At 35.0% G+C, this 20,626-nt stretch overlaps 1 protein-coding gene and 1 non-coding gene across 7 annotated transcripts; both read right to left on the bottom strand.

Moving 5' to 3' along the window:
• On the bottom strand, positions 1–16,034 carry ESP4 (HEAT repeat-containing protein). 6 transcript variants are annotated; one of them, XM_039025599.2, is made up of 27 exons: positions 15,637–16,034; positions 14,532–14,691; positions 14,227–14,319; positions 14,052–14,154; positions 13,752–13,920; positions 13,313–13,487; positions 12,660–12,788; positions 11,705–12,262; positions 10,923–11,516; positions 10,118–10,186; positions 9,234–9,350; positions 8,915–9,160; positions 8,445–8,492; positions 8,238–8,375; positions 7,778–7,936; positions 7,600–7,662; positions 7,409–7,516; positions 7,221–7,304; positions 6,972–7,019; positions 5,420–5,494; positions 4,755–4,859; positions 4,599–4,679; positions 4,440–4,511; positions 3,924–3,968; positions 3,764–3,847; positions 721–824; positions 1–643 (listed from the first exon to the last, which is right to left on the bottom strand). In XM_039025599.2, the coding sequence occupies exons 1-27, from the start codon at positions 15,852–15,854 to the stop codon at positions 499–501; spliced, it is 3,990 nt and encodes a 1,329-aa protein (XP_038881527.2). In that variant the 5' UTR covers positions 15,855–16,034; the 3' UTR covers positions 1–498. The 6 variants fall into 6 exon arrangements, 5 of the variants coding, with proteins under 5 accessions (XP_038881527.2, XP_090168233.1, XP_038881528.2 ...); XM_090312107.1 differs by having other exon boundaries at positions 4,755–4,850; XM_039025600.2 differs by having other exon boundaries at positions 7,778–7,933.
• A 4,509-nt stretch (positions 16,035–20,543) lies between these two features.
• TRNAL-UAA (transfer RNA leucine (anticodon UAA)) lies at positions 20,544–20,626 on the bottom strand. Its single transcript has one exon. It is a non-coding gene; the product is annotated as a tRNA-Leu (tRNA).

The raw sequence follows: 20,626 nt of genomic DNA, 5'->3' as shown, positions 1-20,626 counted from the left end.
TAGCTAACTAAACATAACGAATATTATTATTGTTTCTTAATTGCAAAAGTCTTGTAAAATACAGTCTTCGTTTTAAATATTCTTTTTCGAAGTTAGGATTTCAAATACTCTTCTTTTCTAGATTGTAAGTTCTATCAAATTGTCCGTCATAAATTCCTAGCAACAAAAATTAGTATACAACTCTCTATTATTGCTATTACATTCTTAGAGCAATGCTCTTCCTCACAATATCAGGAGAACTCTCTACCTACAGCACAGCTTTTATAGATTCTTGATATGATTTTTGTAGCTTTAAAGGAAGCAAAATCATTGGGATGATTTTTACCTTTCTCAGCTGAAAAGTGAAAATGATACCCTTCTGACCTTAGAAGAAAAGCTTGTTGCAAGAAAATCTAGTGTGCGAAAGTTGCTCGGTTTCTTTATCAAGGAAAACCCTGCAGGTTTGACGCACATGGAACTTGGTGAAAGATACGACTGAAAATAATCGATCCCAATCAGTCAACCGGCAACAGAGGATTCTTTAGATTTTTCTGGGACCGCAACCTCCTCTGAGTTACTTGAATCGACCATGTTAGCCTGACTTGATTGCACCTGGCTTGTATTTTGAGCATCTAAGGTAATCCCTAGGACGGTCAACACAGCCCTGAAAAAGAAGCAAATCTGTCTGATTAACATAACAAGCAAAAAAGTAGTATGAAAATGCCATAGTTATGCTAGAACCTCGGGAGAGTCGATCGGATATTTGGTTGGCTAGCATGAGCAACCAAAGGCGCCTTGAGTGCTGCAGTTTTGTTTAAAGCATTTTCGAGTTGTGCTGGCGGTAGCTGAAGAACACATGAAACAATAATAAGGACATTGCTTTCGAGCAATTAATTCGTGGAATGGAATGTTGTACATGTCATACAAATATATTGCCGATGATCGACAAAATATATCTCAAGTATGAAATTGTGCTCCTAGTCCTGCCAAAACATCCTTAAATATCCTAGAGAAAACTACAACATTAGAGCCCAATTTGAAAGACCTCAAGAACTCCCGTTCATAAAGCTTCGGCCACCAAACTAGAGATGTGTTCTGTTAAGTTCCCTCGAGGCTCTAAGCCACTGACTTTCTATTAAAGAAGTTGAAAGAAAGAAGCATTTAGAATGAAGAAACTAAAATTTCCGTTCCCTAGCCTCTGAAAAAGCACTCAAAAAGTGCTTTCTAGAGCTTAGGTTTTTTTGAGGTTAGTTTTCATACGTTAAGTATATGCTTTGATGCCTATTTCATGTTGTTTTGTAGGAACCAAGCAATTGGACAGAATAGAAAGAACTTTGAAGAATAATCGAAGAAAATAGCCTTAGGAAGGTTAAAATGGACCTAAGGCATGAAAAAAGACAAAAAGGAGCCAAATGGGACCTTCCCGTTTAAAAGAGTGTTATTCGACGCTCTAAACCCGAGAGCATTCAGGAGTATAGTGTCGTGATGCTCCGAAGTGTAAACTAGCCTCAAAACAACGAAAAAATGTGAAGCAGGCAATTCTGCATAGTAGCATCACAACCACTACTTGTAGCCTCACAGCAATGCTATCGATGCTTTTAGTACAAGTATTTTCATTCATCTAAGTTATTTGGGCATCGAGTCCTGGGGTCTAGGTTATTGTTCCCTCGCCCAACCAATCGGCCTTGCGTATTTTTCCCTTGAAGGATCTCCTTTTACCATTGTGTCAGCCAACTTCATAAGGGAGACTGGAGAAAAAACTACCTTAAGGCTCCTACCTTGTAAAAGCTGGCTTTTAATGAAAGGCCATGATGCATCGATTTGAGATAGGATAAATCCTTGGCTAAACAAGGAATACTCATCCCTATGTTGAGAAAACACCCATCCCTATGTTCTATTTCAAAATAATATTCGAAAGCTCTCCTTACAATTCTAAAAGTGGCTAAATGCTAATTATAGCTTTTCAATAAAATAAAACAAATAATTAAATCCAAAATACTAATTAAGCACTACTTAATCAAAAAAGCAACAGTAACGACCAAAAAAACAGTAATTAAACTGTACTAATTATCTAACACTTCATCCTACATCATCGAGCCAACATTTCGATGTATTTAATAATCAAGGTTTCAGTTCCAAAATCCGATTAGAGAGACAACCCCATCAAGGCCTTCTAGGCTTTGACCAACAATACAACCTTCATCTTCTTGGAGAAAAAATCCAGACCGATCAACCACAGAACTTCTCTTTTACTCTGCTCAAGAATAGACAAGTTTCACATTCTCAAATTTGAAGGCATGGTACACTGCTTCGGAGTACCAGTTTCCAGCAAGATAGAGAATGGTCAGAAGTATGTCTGGGGCTGCTACCTAATATAAAAGGACTTAACTTAGTTAACCACTCAGCATTAACTAAGAATCTGATAGGCAGACTGCACTTGTCTAAGCAAAGGAGCCATAAGAAAGGGGAATTTCAATCAAAGATAAATCCTCCGTCAATTCGTTGACTCTCTTTATCCTCCTATCAATTCTACCTTCAAAGGATCTCTCATCACTCCAACTACTGACATTGAAATCAACCCCCAAAAGAGCAGAAACCTTAAGAAATGCCAAAAAGAGCTTTGAACTCAGGCCATGGGAGTGGGACCATAAATTCTTCTTCATCCTAGGAAGGAGGACCATCGTTGCCATACCCAGTAGCGAAGATTGTTGGCTGGTTGAAGTTTAATGGAAAGAGCTAGTTTAAGAGGATATCAACAACAGTAAAAAAAGATTCCTGCCAGGATCAGAAAGATTCGATAAAGGATAACCCTTCGTCTCTTGAGCTCTAAAGAGATTTCTCTGTAACCCTGTCAAGTGAGCTTATATTCCTGAAAAAAATATAACTTGATGGCGATATCAAACTTTTAACAAGTCTGCTGAAGATCAGCACCACATTCTTTTCCTTCATACCTATTTCTATAAATGCTGGGCCAACCTGCTGAGTTATTTTGGACTGTGCGTTATGCAGGATTTTTAAGGAGTTATTCCAATCGTTCAGATGACAGGCTTTTAAAGGGTTAGAGTTCCGTGATTTTTCTTTGTTTTTAATATGAAGCAGAGAGATATATTCATATTGATCAAAAGAAACAACTCAAGGGCAAAGGGTAGAGAGAACCAATAGCTTGTCCATCGCATGAAGGTCCCTCACTTGAACGGCTACATCCTTCGAATCCCTCTACAAGGAACCTTGCTTCTACAAGTTTTTTGCAGCATAACGGAGTGAGGCTTGTGTCATATGGATCGAAAAGTTAAAAAACAATGCAAACATGGATACTTTGAAGAAATCAAACAATGAAAGTATGAGCCGCATCCTAATCCCCTCAAATAAAGAAAAGAGTGATTGGTTCTCCTTTTTCTCTCTAATTTCAGAGTCTCAGACTACCCAGGTCCCTTTTAACAACAAGGGAATCCAACAAACGCACCGAACACCTCATATACCCTACCAGTCAGTTCCATAAGGAGGCAACCAAACACCAACCCTTGCCTTAAACAATAACATCAGCCATAATCAACATCTCTCACTGATGTCATTGATTGAAAGGAAGCTTTCATAGTCCAATTATTTCTTCCTGAGGGTGACTGGCCAACCATCAGGGACGCCATAAGTCAAGCCATGACAACCAGATGCATCTTCAACCCTTTCCAAGACACCCAGGCACTCATAAAATGTTAAACAATAAATAACCATATAACCATAGAGGATACAGGAAAAAATTACTTAAGGAATTCTACAAGAGACACACCTGAAGCAGCACATTAAATGATTGAGGCTTTGTCAAAAGTGCACACTTCAAAAAGCCTACCCACAACTTAGGATATTTCCATATCTGCAACAGTCCATTGCCAGATTGAGAATGGTGAAACCTTGATTCACAAGTAATCTAAAAGTGGAAAAATATTGACCTGTTTGCCAACAAGACGTGATAGAATCTCCATTATAAAATCTACCTGTAAAGAAGAAAACAAACTGGAACTAATAAATGGAAGATTGTAGAAGAGAAGAAAGAAAATGATTGAGCGCATTGCTTTTGTAGTTTTTAGTCCTTTGATCAAGATTGAGATAGTACAAGGGAAAATATGTGGATTATAAAAATGTAAAGATATAAGCTCAATACGAATGTACGAGAACCTTATGTTTTAAGGTAGGGGCAGAGTCCATGTTATTGACGAGGAAAAATAAAAACCAAAAAAATGATCAAAAGGGTTTTCCAAACCATTATCAAATTGGGATTTTGCACAGAATAGACTAAACAAAGGAATTTTTGTGTCATAAATAACGCATCATACTTCTATAAACTATAATTGACCTAGTATCATGACAGATGTCATCTGCTACCCACCAAAAAGTAAGAATTATCTGCAACACATTCTCATTTATCAAAAATTAACGACCAACAAGAGCAAGAATCATAATCTTACCAGTGATGGAAAAGTACCAATGGCTTGCAATACCGTGCGCATGAACAATAGTGGAAGAGGAATCTGCTCAACCTGCACGGAACAAGCCACTTGGTGTCATTTCAAAAAGGAAAATTTGTCTCCATATGCTATCAAAGGAGTCGTCACAATCATACAAACCAATTGATTCAAAACTTTTGCAATGATTTGCTGGGTGAAAGTTTGACGCTGCTCAAAGCAAGCATTGCATGCATCTGTGACCTGCAGGTGAAGCAACCAATTGTTTAATAAGGAAACACAGAAAGGTTTTAGATAGAGTAAATGAAGAGGGGCAACCTTCTTGAGAGGAATTCTATCTCTGTCAGGATCAATTCCATGAATAGCAATTAGAACTTCAGCTGGATTTAGAACTGGCCCAGAATGAGATGACCCAATTGATCCCTGGGTAGGAGATTGAAAGAAAATAAAATCAACGTGGAAATTAGAATACAACCAATCATATGGTGGAAACACTCACGTACATTAATCATTCTGTCTCTTGCTTTTTAGTAAAGAATTAACAAAACTCGTCACTCTCCTATTGAAAAGAGCTTCAGTGTGGTTCCGGGCAAAAGAAATGATTGGCAGTTTATAACTTGCCACGAAAAACCAAAGGTATCTAAAACAAGGGATTCAAATGTGAAGATGATTATATAGCCAAGCTGATAAAAATAACAAACAAGTAGTTCTACTTCTTGCAGCTTATATTGCTAATTTACCTAAAACCAAAACCCTTCCTCGTACATTAATGATTTGCTTTAAAAGCATCATCAAAAATAGCTTTTTAGTTGGAGAAAATAACATTTGCCTGTTGAATGCTGCAATGCTTAGGCATAAAACATATTCCCAGCTAAAACGAAGGTCTACTTTAATACGTTCGTGATGACAGCTAAATTTTCTCCAGAAAAACATGGAAGAATTAACACCCATAGGCTGCCAAGGAAAAATGGGGAATAAAATACCTGCAATATCCGTAGAAGTGCTGCTTGGAATTTATCCCCTGGGAGATTTACAATCTGTGGGAAGATCATCATAACCTAACAAAACAAGAAAATAACTTCAGGTGATTTCAATCGATAGATAACATTTTTTAAGCAACATGAGAACAAAAATAAATTGAAAGCAATATTAGAATGAAATTTTGAATTGCTGAAAATGAAAGACAATCATCAAGAAGTAACATGGAGGATATCAAAAGGAAACTGCAAAAATTGAGAAATCGGTCGGAGCCTTCCTCCAGAGCTTATGGTCAAAAGGCAACAATTGGAAATTTGATGACAAACACACTTTTGCAACTTTTGTGAAAAGTTTTTATTCAAGCATTTAACTGGTGCTAATATATTTTTCACAAATTGCAGTCTTAATGACCTATTGATTAATTGGGAAGCTTTTTATAATCTCCAGTTTTCTTTTATAGCCATTCGTCCTGGGTATGTTTATCTTATTTGAGAAATGTCTTCTGTTTCCTATCATAAGCACCATGTGGGTGCCCATGTTTCATTGTTAGATGATCGGCCAAGAAACAAATTCGACCTTCAAACTCTATAAAAACAGTGTAGAACTTGGGAGAAGCGGTCATTTTTTAAACAAAGTTGGAAGTACATATGATAGCTATATCATCTCTTTTGTTGCGAAGTTAGTTATCTTGAAGGATAATTTTGAAACAGTTGAGATAATAAGGAATATATTTAGAAGTTCTTATAGGAGCTTTATGTAGCTCAGGGTTAATACTTATATCGGGTATATATGTATTATCCATGCTGAAGGTACGTTAATCCCATGAGTTATCTAAATTCTGGCTTATTAATCCAGATTCTTAATCGTATGTGGATTTTTACAAATCACAAACTCAAACACCAAACATAAGTTACTTCAACTAAGATTTCTAATAATCTTTGTATCAAGCACATGCTGCACAAACTTAAGCTTCCCAACTTCAACCGTTCTGGACCAAATCATCCCTTGAAATTTTCAAGTATCAAAGTGACAAAGTATTTAGTGTTCGAGGACCAAATTGAACAATTTTTCCCTTGTAATATACGCCAGTGAACTGTGAGTGCTATGTAATTGTTTCATCAATTTTTTAAGGGACACTCAAGGAGTAACTGAAACAAGTGAAAAATTTAGTAACACGGTTTAAAAGTTAAGAACCAAATTGATAGGTCACACTTAATTTTGGAGACAAAAACTATAATTTAACCTTATAACGATTAGAGAACAACTATAGATTCAGGTTTTTATGAACCAATATTTTGGAAGAGCTGAACAAAGGCAGAAGATATTAGCCAGATTCCTACTACAAAGAAATGAAACTTGGATAGCTAAATTTAAAATAAATATGTTTTAAGGAAAAGTGATATAGAAGATTACTGAAAACATCTATGGTAATTGGTAAGACGACAAACTCAAATTAAAATATATATATATATATATATCCACTATACAAGCTCAAAACATAAAGGTACCCAGATAGACACAGATGAAGAGCAGGCAGAAGAGAGAGAGGTTATCTACCTCATCTTTTGGTAGATATGGTAATACAGGAATCATAATCTCCACATCCTAAAAGCAATCAACACATAACAGCCATTAGCAAAGTAAGCACCTTATCTATTAGTAGAGACTTTTCAATTAGGACTTTAGGCAGAACTTCAATATCCTGAAAACTGTGGCCAGATGTTTCTACTGAGGGAAATATAATGTAAAAATAAATCAACAAGTTTTAAGCTAATAGCTTCATTGTCAAAAGAGAATAATGCTTACCTTTAGTTTTGAATTGTATAGCTTGCTAATGGTAAAAACTAACTCAGCAGAAGGAATAATCCCATCTGTCAATATATGCAAAACCTAACATGGCAAAATATCAGGGAAACAAAAACCAACTGTTATGTCCTTCATTTTCTGGGTCTCAGTGTACAGTAGACAAATAGTTTAGTTGATAGAGGAAAAACCTGCATTACGAGATTTTCACTTCCGCTTGGAGGATCAGTAAGAATTTCAAGAAGATCTGAGGATGAGCCCATTGTGCGGACAAGTATAGGGATATGGTCATGAACAGCCTATACAAAATGCAAGTGATAAAAATTTCAGAAATCTGAACTGATGATAAGAAAGAAAAGCAGCATTATGAAGTGGGGCAAACCTGCTTAATTGCTTTAGAAGCATTTTTATACATGACAAAAATTTGGCGAAAAAGTGAGTGCTTCTGTCATTCAGATTACACAAACAGACTATAAGCTTCAAGAACAAAACAAAACAGACAAACAAACAAACAAAAATCTTAAGACGAACTTAAATTACTACATAAGACCACCTCAAACCTTTGTGCAAAGTGCAAAATACAAAGACATCCGACGCTGGGCCTCAGAGATTGGAAGAGATGAGTCAGCTTGTGAAATGGGTGAAGGATGGATATCAGAGGAAATATCTTTACTGATGGCACCAGATTCAATTAAAGACTTCTCTGGATGAGCATCCTGCTAAATAAGTAACAATTGCCAATGTCAATTCTAAATTTCCAAACTGTTAAGTGACAACAAAGTTAATTAAATAGTTGAAACATCAAAAATCATTGAACAACTAGAATTAGGTAAGGTGTAATACTTGAGCTCCAGAATCAGGAATTCTAACTAAAATCTGGAACTTTTCATTCAACTAAAATTCCACTTATGAGCTCAAATAAGACATCTGAAATTACAATTGTGTGATACTTGACACAATTTTTCATCGTATTTAATTTGGCCTTTGATGTTTTTCTTACATCTCCATATGAAAACAAACCTTATGCGATTCTGATACTAATCCATCAGCATCTGCCGTATCTGTAGCAAGGTCATTAATGGCAGAAAGCAGCATTTCCTTAGAAAAGTCTTCTATTCGTTGAGAGATGGATAGTATTGGATAAAGCTTGTTAGCAACCTACAAAAATAAAAAACCTAAGTACATCGAAGACGAATTTTGTTGAACATTGAGTTGTCAACAAATTACCAGACGAATTGCCTTCATCCTCACTTCCTCGGAGAGATGTACAGTGCTCTTTCATGGTAAAAAAAAAAGAGAGAGTCAAAGTGCGGTCAATAAAAGGCAAAAGGCTCTTAGAGCAAAGTGAGTGGGAGTGGAGGGGAAGACCCCTCCAAACATTACATGCTTTGACAGACACATGCAAGGTAATTACACGACAAAAAAAACACTTAAAGACAAACAAAAAAGGTATTAGAAATTATCCAAACTAATCATAAACAAATAAGAAATATCAAATCTTAGGGCTTATCTTCTGCATTCAGACAATGAATGATACTGTAGTCATAAACTCTTAGCTGTTTACTATTGTTTAAACATAATTATGCTCAGCAAGCAAACATTAAATGGATGTACAACCTGTGAACTAAAAGTCTACATTACAGAGAAAATAATTGAAGTAGAACAGAAACTGAAATAAGTTTGAGGAAAATTTAAACCTTTAAGGCAATTTTCAAGCAGACATCACGAATAGGGGGTCTCAACAGAATCAAACTCCACACTGCACTAAGACCTTGAGTTACACGATCACCACTTTGAATATCCTTATCTGCATTTTCAGTGTTTCCAGGAGAGCACATGCATTCCAACAGGTTCATGACTGACTTTGGTAGATAAGGAGCTTCACCAAGTAATCTACTTAATGACTTGTCTGATGGAGGAAAAGAATCTTTAAGTGTTTCTGCCTGGCATCGAAAATCAAATTATTCTCATATATACAAATTAATACCTACAAGAAATAGGTCATAAAGCACACACCACAGTGAGCAGAAATGTCTCATATACTGAAGCAGCAGTTGTAGATGTAAAGAAATCATGTTCCTCTTCTGCTTCTCCAAATAACCTATACAGAACCCGCAAAGTCAACTCGTGCCCCTGAATCAATTGTTATGGTCAGCATGTATAAATTTAGTCGAACACAGAGAGAGAAGAAAAGAAAAGATAAGGAGAAGAGAGAGGAACTGATGGACATCTATACAAGCTCATGCATGTTAACTTAATTGACTAAAATGAAACATGAATTCAAATTTCTGACAAACCAAGCACACAAAAAGAAACCAATATAATTTATTTTCCAATGCAAAAGAAAAATAATAGCAGACTTAAAGTAAGCAGGAGTATACTTCAATAGCAGACTTAAAGTAGGACACTTTTATTCAATAAAAATAAGCAGGAGTATACTTCAATGCAAGTTGGAGCAACATTGACCAAATAGTTTTTACTTTTAACGTCTTTAAAATACCAGACTCTAGGCTGACTTTACTACAACATAGATGCAGGGAGTAGAACTTTAGAGATAATGAAGTTAAAGAATTGATGTTAACAAGAGCTTAGAGAGTATTCAAGTTACTTAGAGAGTTCCAAAAGGAAAGAATCTTTACTACAGTATAATGTCTTATATATCTCTGTAAATGTTGATAGCAGCAAGTAAGTATATTTCTCAAATGACTAGAGTGCCTTGCAGATGAGGAAAAAAAATAACAATTGAAGGCATGGACCCATATGGATTTAAGACATTGCTGTAAGCACAAAAAGTTGTTTTATACATGAACAGAGCAACAAGAGAATAACAAAGGGAAGAAGAAGGTTAAGAGTGAAACAGTAAAATTTTGTAGAAGCCTTATTCTAAGACAAATGCTCACCTCATTATTTACATAATCAGCCAATATATGGTTTTGCAACACTTTCCATGCCTCTAATTCCAAGGGATACTGCTCAATAACGAAAGAAAGTTTAAGCAAATAAAAAGGTTCAAATTTTACGTCTTTAGATAGATAACTATTGCAAAGAGAAATTAAAGGATAAGTATAGAACGAGCACAATCTGAAATACGATGAGCTTCCAACCAAATTGAACGTGCCAAATCATGAAATATGAAAATCATAAAATTGGAGAACATCTCAATGTTTAAGAAACTAGGAAGCACACAAAAGAAGTACAACTGTAAAGTTCACAAAATCATAGCTTGAATAATAGTAGTATCAGTTCACAAATTGTTCAGTGCCCATCAGAAGAAATACCCTTGTAAAGGAACACACTTTCTGAAACTTTGGAGAATTGTCTAAATTGTAAAAAATAAAGGTCGTCCTTATCAAAAACTAAAAATAAATAAATAAAGGTTGTTGCATTCCAAATGTATAAATCTGCCTCTTATGATCAATATGTGACAAGAGAAACTTATTTTGGTTACAAGGGACAAGGTAATGGAATGGTAAAAGAACTCCTCATGCAGCCCCACTCTCATAGTATACAGTAGGTGAACGGCGTGATAAATCAACTCAAGAGTCATCAAATTTGAGAACTTGAGCATAATGCATGTAGTAACTGTTAATTGTATGATATACAGCATATTGGTTGCTGAACAAAATATTGATCATTTAACCAGCCTCTTAATCAAATTCAACTTAAGAATATTTCTCATAACCACACACAGGAAAAAACTAATACCTCCACTCCTAAATATGCCAATAGAGAAAAGCGGGCTTGCGAACCTCCAGCAACTGCTATTTGCTTATATGCCTCAACAATGCGCACAAATGCCAGTTTGAGTAATTCATCCTTCTCTTCATCTACAAGGTCAACAACAGGTGCTGACATCTTGGGCAAGACCAACTGAAAAGACACTCCCGCAGAAGTTGCAGTTGAAGAGGCCAAGCTGTTGACATCTGAAACAACTGCCATTGGACTAAGCTCCTCTGATTTTTCTCTAGAAACTGATAATTTCAAGGAGGAGCTCAGATCCATAGCTGAAATGTTCTCTTGATTAGATTCATCAAAACCAGATGATGCAAGCGTGGGAGTAACAACAGTCTCTGACATCCCATCACTTTGAACAGAAGGATCAAGTCCCGGTATCCCACTGTCCAAATTGCCCACATCAGGTATACTAGATGGAATGATTGAGCAAACTTCTTCCGCTTCAGATATAGGAGTTTTGGAACCAGGTAAACTAGTTGGCGTAATAGCATTTTCAGAATCATGATTTGTCCCAGCACTGTCAACAATAGGAACTGCATGACGGTCTCCTTCCTCCTGAGGTTTCTAGGGATGAGATTAAAAACAAAAATTAAGAGGATAATGCAGAACAACAAGTTCCAGAAAGAAAGAAAGAAAGAAATTACATAAATGACAACCTAAGTTAACATTCTCATCACCAATAAAGAAAATAGTGAAACACCAAGGAAAATATGGCCCAGAATTCAAGGCATGACAGAAAAAAATTGTACTACCATGTGATCAGATAATGACCTAGAAGAATCCAACATCGATGCAATCAGTGGGAAGGTGCTAGATAATGAAAGAACATCAGCGACAAATGATGATGGATATTTGGCTTGAGCATCACTACCAATTATACACATATTCTGCAGAAGTTCTCCATCTCCTGTATCAGGCTGATGAGGAGGAAGGAAACGCATATTAGCAATGACAACCTCAGCAAGCAAGTCAGCGGAAATACTAGAGATAAGGATCTGTAAGGACCCAATAGCTTTTTCTCCTTGAGCAACTAAGGCACCAAACATAGTTACAAGTTGCTGCGCTGGTCCAGTATCCACATCTTCCGTGGAAGATGTTCCACTTGATGATTCGTTTTGTTTAGACACGACAGTACTCCTCTCCATTTCTTTAGATGGTTCCTCAGACTCTGAGACATTAGTTGTTGGTCTGGCACGTTTTCCAGATCCATTTCCATCCTCTTTCAAATCACAGCTGTCTGGTTCTCCAGATCTCTTCCTTCCCAAATTATTATGCATAATATTAGTTCTTTGAACAGCAGCCTTCTCATCCTATAAAAGATCAAAGTTGTAAGCAGATTTGTTTGCCCGTATGCCACATCTCAGGCAGCAAACCTTTAATCTTCTTTATTTCCTTTCGGACAACACTTTATGAAAAGAACAAAAGCTCAAAATACAGAGGAATAAGAGAAATAAACGTCTAAACTGAAAAGATAAATGCATTCCAATTCAGACAAATATCTTCTATGGAAAATTTAGCAAATAGTTTAGAAAGAGAACACCAAGCCGAGGCATTAGTCCTTGCAACTTCAAATCTATCATTCCATTGAAGAGATTTGTCAGGAATAACTCTCTGATTTCTCTCGAACCAGATTTCAGCAAGAAGGCTTTAATCAAGACTGCATTCATAAATATTTAACCAAAAATGGACAAAGAAGTTGACACTTACCTTGGTTAAATGGCCGTCACCCTGCTCCTCCTCTGCAGATCCATTAATTGTTGAAACTTGATGAAGGGATGGGTCAGCCACTCCCCTAACTTTCATTTCTCTCAGGGCACCAATTAGAGGATCTCGCCACTACAGTGACCACAATTATCTCCATTATCACTTCAATCCATACAAGGTGAACAATTTTTTATAGTAGCTTTACTATACTATTCAACAAGGAGAAGAAATCAAATAAAAATTGCAGGACTTCATTTATAATAGCTGTGGGTGTCCAAGCTAGCTTATAAACATCTCGACTAATTTCACCAGATTACTTCCTAACTCTACATATGGCAAAGAGCAAATTGTATAATATTTCCTATCCTAAGTGACTACCTTTGTTTGACTACGAACCCATAACTTCAAAGCTACCACAAGATTTATAGCTCAGTCCTATGATCATCAGGCAGCCAACCCAGTTGGTAAATAATATGTATGTGTGTACGTGTGTATGTGTGTATATACATGCACACATACAAAAACATATAACAAGCTATTAAAGAAAGGTTTAAGATGTGGATAAGACAGAAAATTCACCCAACTAGAGTCGGAGCATGCCAATTTTCTTTCGGGTGGGGGGTTCAAGAAGTTAAATTTTAGCTTTGGAAATTTACCGGTAAAGCACCTGGATGGGTACACTTCAAGCAGTTGAGAAATGCATTCTTTAAGGCATAATGTACACCAGGAGCATGCAACCCATTAAAGATAGTGCCTGAGCGATCCAGGCCAAGTAATACAGGCAGAATTCGGCCGTAAAATGCAGGTCTCTTTTTCGCAATTGTTGAAAGACTAATAAGAAATATAAAAGAAAAAAGATGAGTCATAACTGCATTTCAGAAGGAACCAATAATCATAAGTCTATTTTTCTTTTACTAGTTAACTAATCTTTTTCTAATGAGAAACAAGTTACTAGTTAACTAATCTAGAGAAAACTTAAGGACATTGTTGTCTTATTAATATGATTCAGAAGTTTGTCTGTAAGTGTTGAGAAATAAATGACTGGAAATAAAATAGTTCAACATGAAGTCCTATATGCAGGGAAATTAAAATAACCTATTAATAAGCACAATAATCTTTGCGTTATTGAGAGATTTCACTTTTGGAAATCTGAGTTGATCGAGCAACAAACCCAAACTTTGACTGGCCTCAGTTGATAAGTCTCTAATCTTGAGTATAGGATGACCCCCACGAAGCCATGATATATTAAAATCGACAGATGTTTCTATACAACAAGAAATGTTTTCAAAGGTCAGATACAACTTAAGTCGTTTTATTTAATTTATTTGAAAGATAAGAAAGGTCAAGCCTCTCAAGCAATGATGAACCATATAAAGCCAAGTACACGAGAACTACCTTCAGAAGCAGGAGGCTCTGAAGAGCCATTAGGATCAGGTGTGTAAAGTAAAATTACTTCTACAACAAACTTGAGAGCTAGCAAACTCATTCCACCATTTCCCTACACAGAAATGTGTATTTAAAAACATGGTAACAAAAAAATACAACTAATTATACAATAATTTTTGCTTACATGAACGGCTATTGAATATATCTCTTCCTTGAACTTTAACATCCATGTCCACAATGATTGAAGTGAATTGTCTATCTCGCTAGAATATAGACCCTGTAATATAATAGAATTGAACCTAAAACTATGAGATTTCAACATTTTTCCTTAAAGAGATTATTTTATTACTACATCACCCAAAAAAAATGGACACTATAATCTAAATAAGTTGCAGCGTAGATATAACGGAATGGTTTGTGATGAGAACTGGCATTGTACAGAAAAGCTATAAATTTAAGCACCTGACAAAACATGCAGAATATGGTTACCTTCATTGCAATTTTTACAAGACTAACGCGAAACAAATCAATGGCACAAGTAATGGATTGTCGAACGACAGCTGGAGTGTCGTCAGTCAAAACTGTTATCAATAATGGTACAATTTGAGGCAACAAGTCAATATGCTTGAATCCAATTTCACCAATCATCCTACACAGTAATAAAACAATTAAATAAGTAAGAAACAGTCCCAAAGCTACCTCAATCAATCAAGACCATATCACTTTAGCCCAGCTTTTTAACAGTTCACCTACCAAAATTGATTCATGAGAGCATTAAGATGACATCTTTATCACAAGTTTAAATGTCATTGAGAGATAAGCAATCATATATCCCATAAATACTTAAATGAATACCATGGCATTCTGGTAGCTTGGTAGGGTTTAAGAAGAACCACCAGCACTCATTGACATACCCCAAGATATCAATGAAAATAAGTTTCAGACAGCGCAGTACATCATCAATGGAACTTAAGTTGTATCAGTCGAAAAATCTTTCTCTCAAATACGCAAAATGGACAGAAGAAATGCACAACAGTACCACCTGATCTACACAAGTATCATTAGTCTTGATTTAATGAACCTTCTGACACTGATAACGACGATTGCAGAGGGACGTGACCACACCAGTAACACTAGATGGGTATCTCTGGAATCTTTCTAAATTGCAAGAAGCAACTACAACCAAGATTGTTAGAGTTCGATAGTTCATGCGCGTGATACAGCTAACTACCAGTACACCACCCATCAACTTGTGGAGTAATAAATTACTTGTATCCAATGAAGCGTGTGGGGAGTTTTTTTGTTTCGAGCAACAGAAAACAAGCAACCAAAGTGCAAGGCTAATCGTTAAGAATAAGAAGCAGAACGCCTGAGAACGATCACCAAATTCAAATTTAGAAAATACGACTTTGGAAATGCAAGAAATTCAGACACTTGGAATTTGAAAACCCCATTCAACTCCCAAAATCACAGCAAAAGAAAACAGAAAAACGATACAAATATAATTCGCATCTCCATCGCTTCATGAATTGAATGCAAAAATCGGATATGAACGCATAAATGAGCTTAACCTAGAGAAAGAAAAGGGGCGTACTCTGCGACAAACTTGCGGATGGGGCTGAAGCGGTCGGACTGTAGCTCAAGGATGCGAGGGAGAAGCTCGGATACTAAAACAGGGTCTTCCGGAAGCAGAACATTCTTTAATTGACGCAAACGAGCAAGTTTGGAAGGTATATCTGCAGCAATCTTGGTTGAGTTAATCAAACTAGCGAGCCTCTCCCTTGAATTAACAGCCATCATCATTCCGACCATAGCTTTCGAATGAAGAAGATGAGAACTTCGAATTTCAGGTGTTAGTACAGAGAATTAGCTCGCTGCTCCTCGAGCGCGATAGAGAAGGCGAAAGCCTTGATTTGCCTTTTGTTTATGTTTTTGCGGCCCACTTTTATGTATAATGGAGATTTCGCACGGATGGGTCAAATTTTGAGGCATATTCGAAATTTGGCTCATCCTTCATAAATATTCGAATTTTGATTATTTGATGATATTAGACGTGTGTAAAATATCTGTTTAGTTCCTAAAATATTTAAAATTGTACATGCATCACATATTCTCGTTCGTTCATCTCGTCTTGGATATATTCCTCTCGTTCTTCATCGAACTGAAATTGAACGTTTTAAATTTTAGACTCTCATTCCTCTCGCTAAAACTTCTTTCATCTTCTCCGTCAAAATTGAACGTCAAAACTTGCATGCGATTCGATTTTGGTACCGTCGAATGCCAATACTGGTACAAATTATGGTTTACATTTTTCCATTTCTTGCATGTGATTCAATTTATGTACAAATTTATGTGACGAGAGAAATGTACGAGAAGAAGTATAAAACAAGATGAATGAGAAAGGACTGAAGATTGAGATTTAAAACATTCGGTTTCTATCCAAAGATGAACGAGAGGAAGACACGAGAAGAATAAGGAAAAAACAAGAGGAATGCGCGAGCATCCGACGGTTTCTTCCAATGGGCATTCCAACAAGAGGAATGAGTCAGAAACAAGATGAACAAGCGAGAATATGCGATGCTTGTGCAACTTCAAGCGTTTTGAAGACTAAACGGACATTTCACACGCGGCTGATGTCATCAGAAGGGCAATTTTTTAGTATTTATGAAAGATTGGCCAAATTTCGAGTGAACCTCAAAATGTGACCCATCCTTACGAAGTTCCCATGTATAACTGTGTGTGTTTTACAAACTTGTTATCCCATTAGATAATTTAAACCTATTATAAAGATCTAAAATGGCAAATGGCCCACCTTTTAAAAAAAATGTCAAATGAACTTTGGTTGATTTCATAGACACGTGAAGTTACACGTTTGTCCTTTATTTTTGCCTCAATCCCATGGTGATTTCCTTCTTCCTCACCCAAATTTTGAAAAAACTCCTACACGGTTCCTTCTTCTTCTTCGCGAATGCAGCTCCTACCTACGATGCTCTACCTTACATCTCTGACAAATGATGCATGATCAGCTTCGACAACGATGTGTGAGAGAACAAAAGAGAGTGAGAGCTTCTCTGCGACCCTACAGCTCCAACCAACGTTGCGCGACCAAAGCTAGAGCAAGACGGGCGAGAGATGAAGCAACCTAACAGATGCTGACTTTTTTACCCTTGATCTCGAATTTAATTAAATTTAATTAATCAATTAATATTTTGATCATAACAAACTTGCTCTCATTCATTAACTATATTAGTGTTTTGAAGTGTCTATCGTGTAGAGTTCGGGACAACAATTCCAACCCAATCCGAATCACTCAAATCGAAAGTCAAATGAATAATATATGACCGAAACAAGCTTAATGGGAAAATCTTATGTCAATGACGTGGCGGCTAAATTAATCAAAGTGAATCAATTGAAATGTGCTACTTTGTGCAATTGATAAGTAACACATGGTGAACTTTTGATTATTTGATTGGTTTTAAAAAGAAAATAAATTTAATATATTTTATGCTTGTGTCTAACAACTAATTTTGAACGCATGGTGAACTTTTACTTTTTGTTAAGTTTTAAAAGAAATGACTTTGAAAAAATATATATATTATTATATTATTTTATGTATCGAACGGCTAGTTGTTTTTTTAAAAAAAAAAAAAAAAAGTAAAATCTCTACCATTGATTTTATTTTCAAAGGTCCAAAGACCAAATTGAATTTCGGTTTCACCTCTTTCTTCTCTTTTAAACTCTTCATATTCTAAAAAATTAAAACAATAATTTCACAATGTTTTACATTCCTCCAGTTTGGCAAAAGCCTCCATTGTTATTCTCTCTCAAAGCTCTCAAATTTTATTCTTTTCGTCTAATTCTTAGGAGAGACTTATGTATTGTGAGGATTGATTTTTAGTGAGCTAAAAATTGTAAATCTTCTCTTTTAGAGAGTTGTAAGAGCGTCCGTTAATTTTTTCATTTGTAATGGTTGCTCTTTATCTCAAAAAAAAAAAGTTGTAATGGTTTGTTCCTCAACCGTGGAAATGATTGAGTTCGTTCTTGCTCCTGAAAAAATAATATTGTAGCGATGACATTGAGCTATGGAAAGAGTAAAGTTCGTAGTGACATGTTCAAAAGGAGCTTGGGAAGTGGATGTATGTCAAGTTGAGTCGAACCACTCTAAATCTCTAAATTTACCGGGGTCAATTTCTCTATCTCTTTTACATTTAATTTCGCAATTATTTTGTTAATATATTTCATTGCATCAAACTAATTGCTACATTTTATTCTTAAATTTGTTTATGCATGTCAATTTATTGATCTTTTTTGAAGTGAATGTATTTGCATAAATTTTTTATTTAAATTACTTGCTAATAAAAAGTATATTAATTTGCTTGATTGGACCCATTTAGAGAAAAGTTTCTATTAATTTAAATAAATCATATTCACGCCTATAGAATTGTCATAATGATCCTACAATAGAGAGAGAGCGAATGAGTAAAGGAAGAGAACGAGAATGAAATAGAGAGAGCGAGAGAGGGGAAGAAGACGACACATTTGTTCGATGAATGTTCACAAATGATTCATCATCGAGAATGAGAGCGAGAGCGAGATGGGGTTTTCCACATACGCGAGTTTTTTTTATATATAATTTCACTCAAACTTTGTGTCAGCAAAAAATCATTTGGATATATTTTAATATGGGTCACTTGACATCTTAGGCCCAATTTTGGGTCATCCATACAAATCACCTATTCAAGATGCCTTTTTTTCCCCTTTTACTTTCTTTTTCTTTTCTTTTCAGTTTGTTAAATTGTAAATTCATATAAAATGTTGTCCAACTTTAAATATATGTGCTCAATAAGTCCTTTACACATTCAGGTATTTTAAAATTTATTTGATAAAGAAAATTGAATTGGTTAAATTACAACAACAATAATATTCTTGAAGTTTTTATATATATATATATGTTATTTGAACAAATTGAGAAGTGAAATAGTGTGAAGTTATTTAAAATTGCATGGCGATCTAAAATTTTCTTCTAAGTCATTATGAGTCTCAATTTATGTTCAAGATTATGAAATAGAAAAATAAATAAAAATACTCAAATGGTGGTTTTGGAACCTTTAAAAAACATATATTACTTCTTTTTTTAGTACAACTATAGGGACATGAGAATTAAACATTCAACTTCAAAGGAATAGTTGTTTTCTAGTTCTCAATTGTTATTGGACTTTATTAACAAAATATCTACTTTGGTCATTAAATATTTGGGAAAATATCAATTTACACTGTGGACTTGTGGGTTATATTGTTTTAAACTCTAAACTAATAATTGTATCGATTTAGACCATATATGTTCATAACTCTATCAATATACACCCTTCAACTTTCATAAACAAAAAAGTGTATACTCTCAATTAATACTTCTTTTGAAAGATGTTCATACATCAATTTTACTTATCTAATTTATTATTATGATATTTAAAGAAGTCTACACACTTGTAAGAATTAAGTGCATTGGCACTTTTCAAATGTAAGACAAGTGATCTAAATTGATTTGCATGTAACAATTTAAAAGTTTAATTGAACCGATTATATGATTCACATTATATTTTTCAAACTAAGTCTAAAAGAATGGTTGTAGTTGATAGTATCATTCTCATTTGTCCAATTCTAACACCGATTTTATCAGCAACTATTTTGTTAAAGCATAAATCTCACAAAAATTCAAAATCAAAATCTCCTCTTAAAACTCGTGGAAATGATAACAGGCAAATACAAAAGGAACATATTTAGTTATTAACACATAATTACTAACGTACATCCTTAAACATTGATTCCATATTCTTTTTTTTTTTAAGATAAACAAATGTCAAGCAATCAATAAGAGGGGGATTAAAAGGATATTGAATAAAAGATGGAAGAAGACAAGAGGGAAAACGAGAAGTGTGTTAGATCACGAGTTGACGAACGGAGAGAAAGGGAATGGAAGAAGAAGTGACCGGGTGTAGAAAAACAGTAAAGACAATTTTTTATTTTTCTATAAAAGATAAGTTAACTAATGCAACTTCTGAAAGTTTAATTGTAATTTTTTTTAATTTTTGAAAATTAAACCTATTTTCTCCTATTTTTCTACCATGATTTGCATATTTCTTAAGTACAATGATTGAATTTTTAGCTAAACTTCAAAAACAAAAAAAAAAAATTTAAAAGCAATTTTTTAGTTTTCAAAATTTAGCTTGATTTTTTAAACCACTGGTAAAAAGTAGATAACAAATGAATAAATTTAGAGATGAAATATTGTCTATATATTTAATTTTTAAAAAGAGAAACAAAAAACCAATTGATTATCAAACGAGCTTAAGAATCAATATACACCTCTAACAATTAAAAAGAAAAAGAAAAGAATGAAATGAAATGAAATTTAGCCACTTTATTTTGCATAATAATGGTGTTAGAAACTTTGGCATGGTATGGATAGATTTGGTTTCTTCCTAAAAATGGAAATAGAAAAACTGCAGGCTGTGGGGTTCGAACCCACGCGCACTTATGTGCAGAAGATCTTAAGTCTTCCCCCTTAACCTCTCGGGCAAACCTGC

This window comes from Benincasa hispida, chromosome 3 (assembly GCF_027475165.1).
Source record: "Benincasa hispida cultivar pf3 chromosome 3, pf3_genome.v1.1, whole genome shotgun sequence".
Taxonomy (NCBI): domain Eukaryota; kingdom Viridiplantae; phylum Streptophyta; class Magnoliopsida; order Cucurbitales; family Cucurbitaceae; genus Benincasa; species Benincasa hispida.
This window is presented reverse-complemented; position numbering and strand designations above follow the sequence as displayed.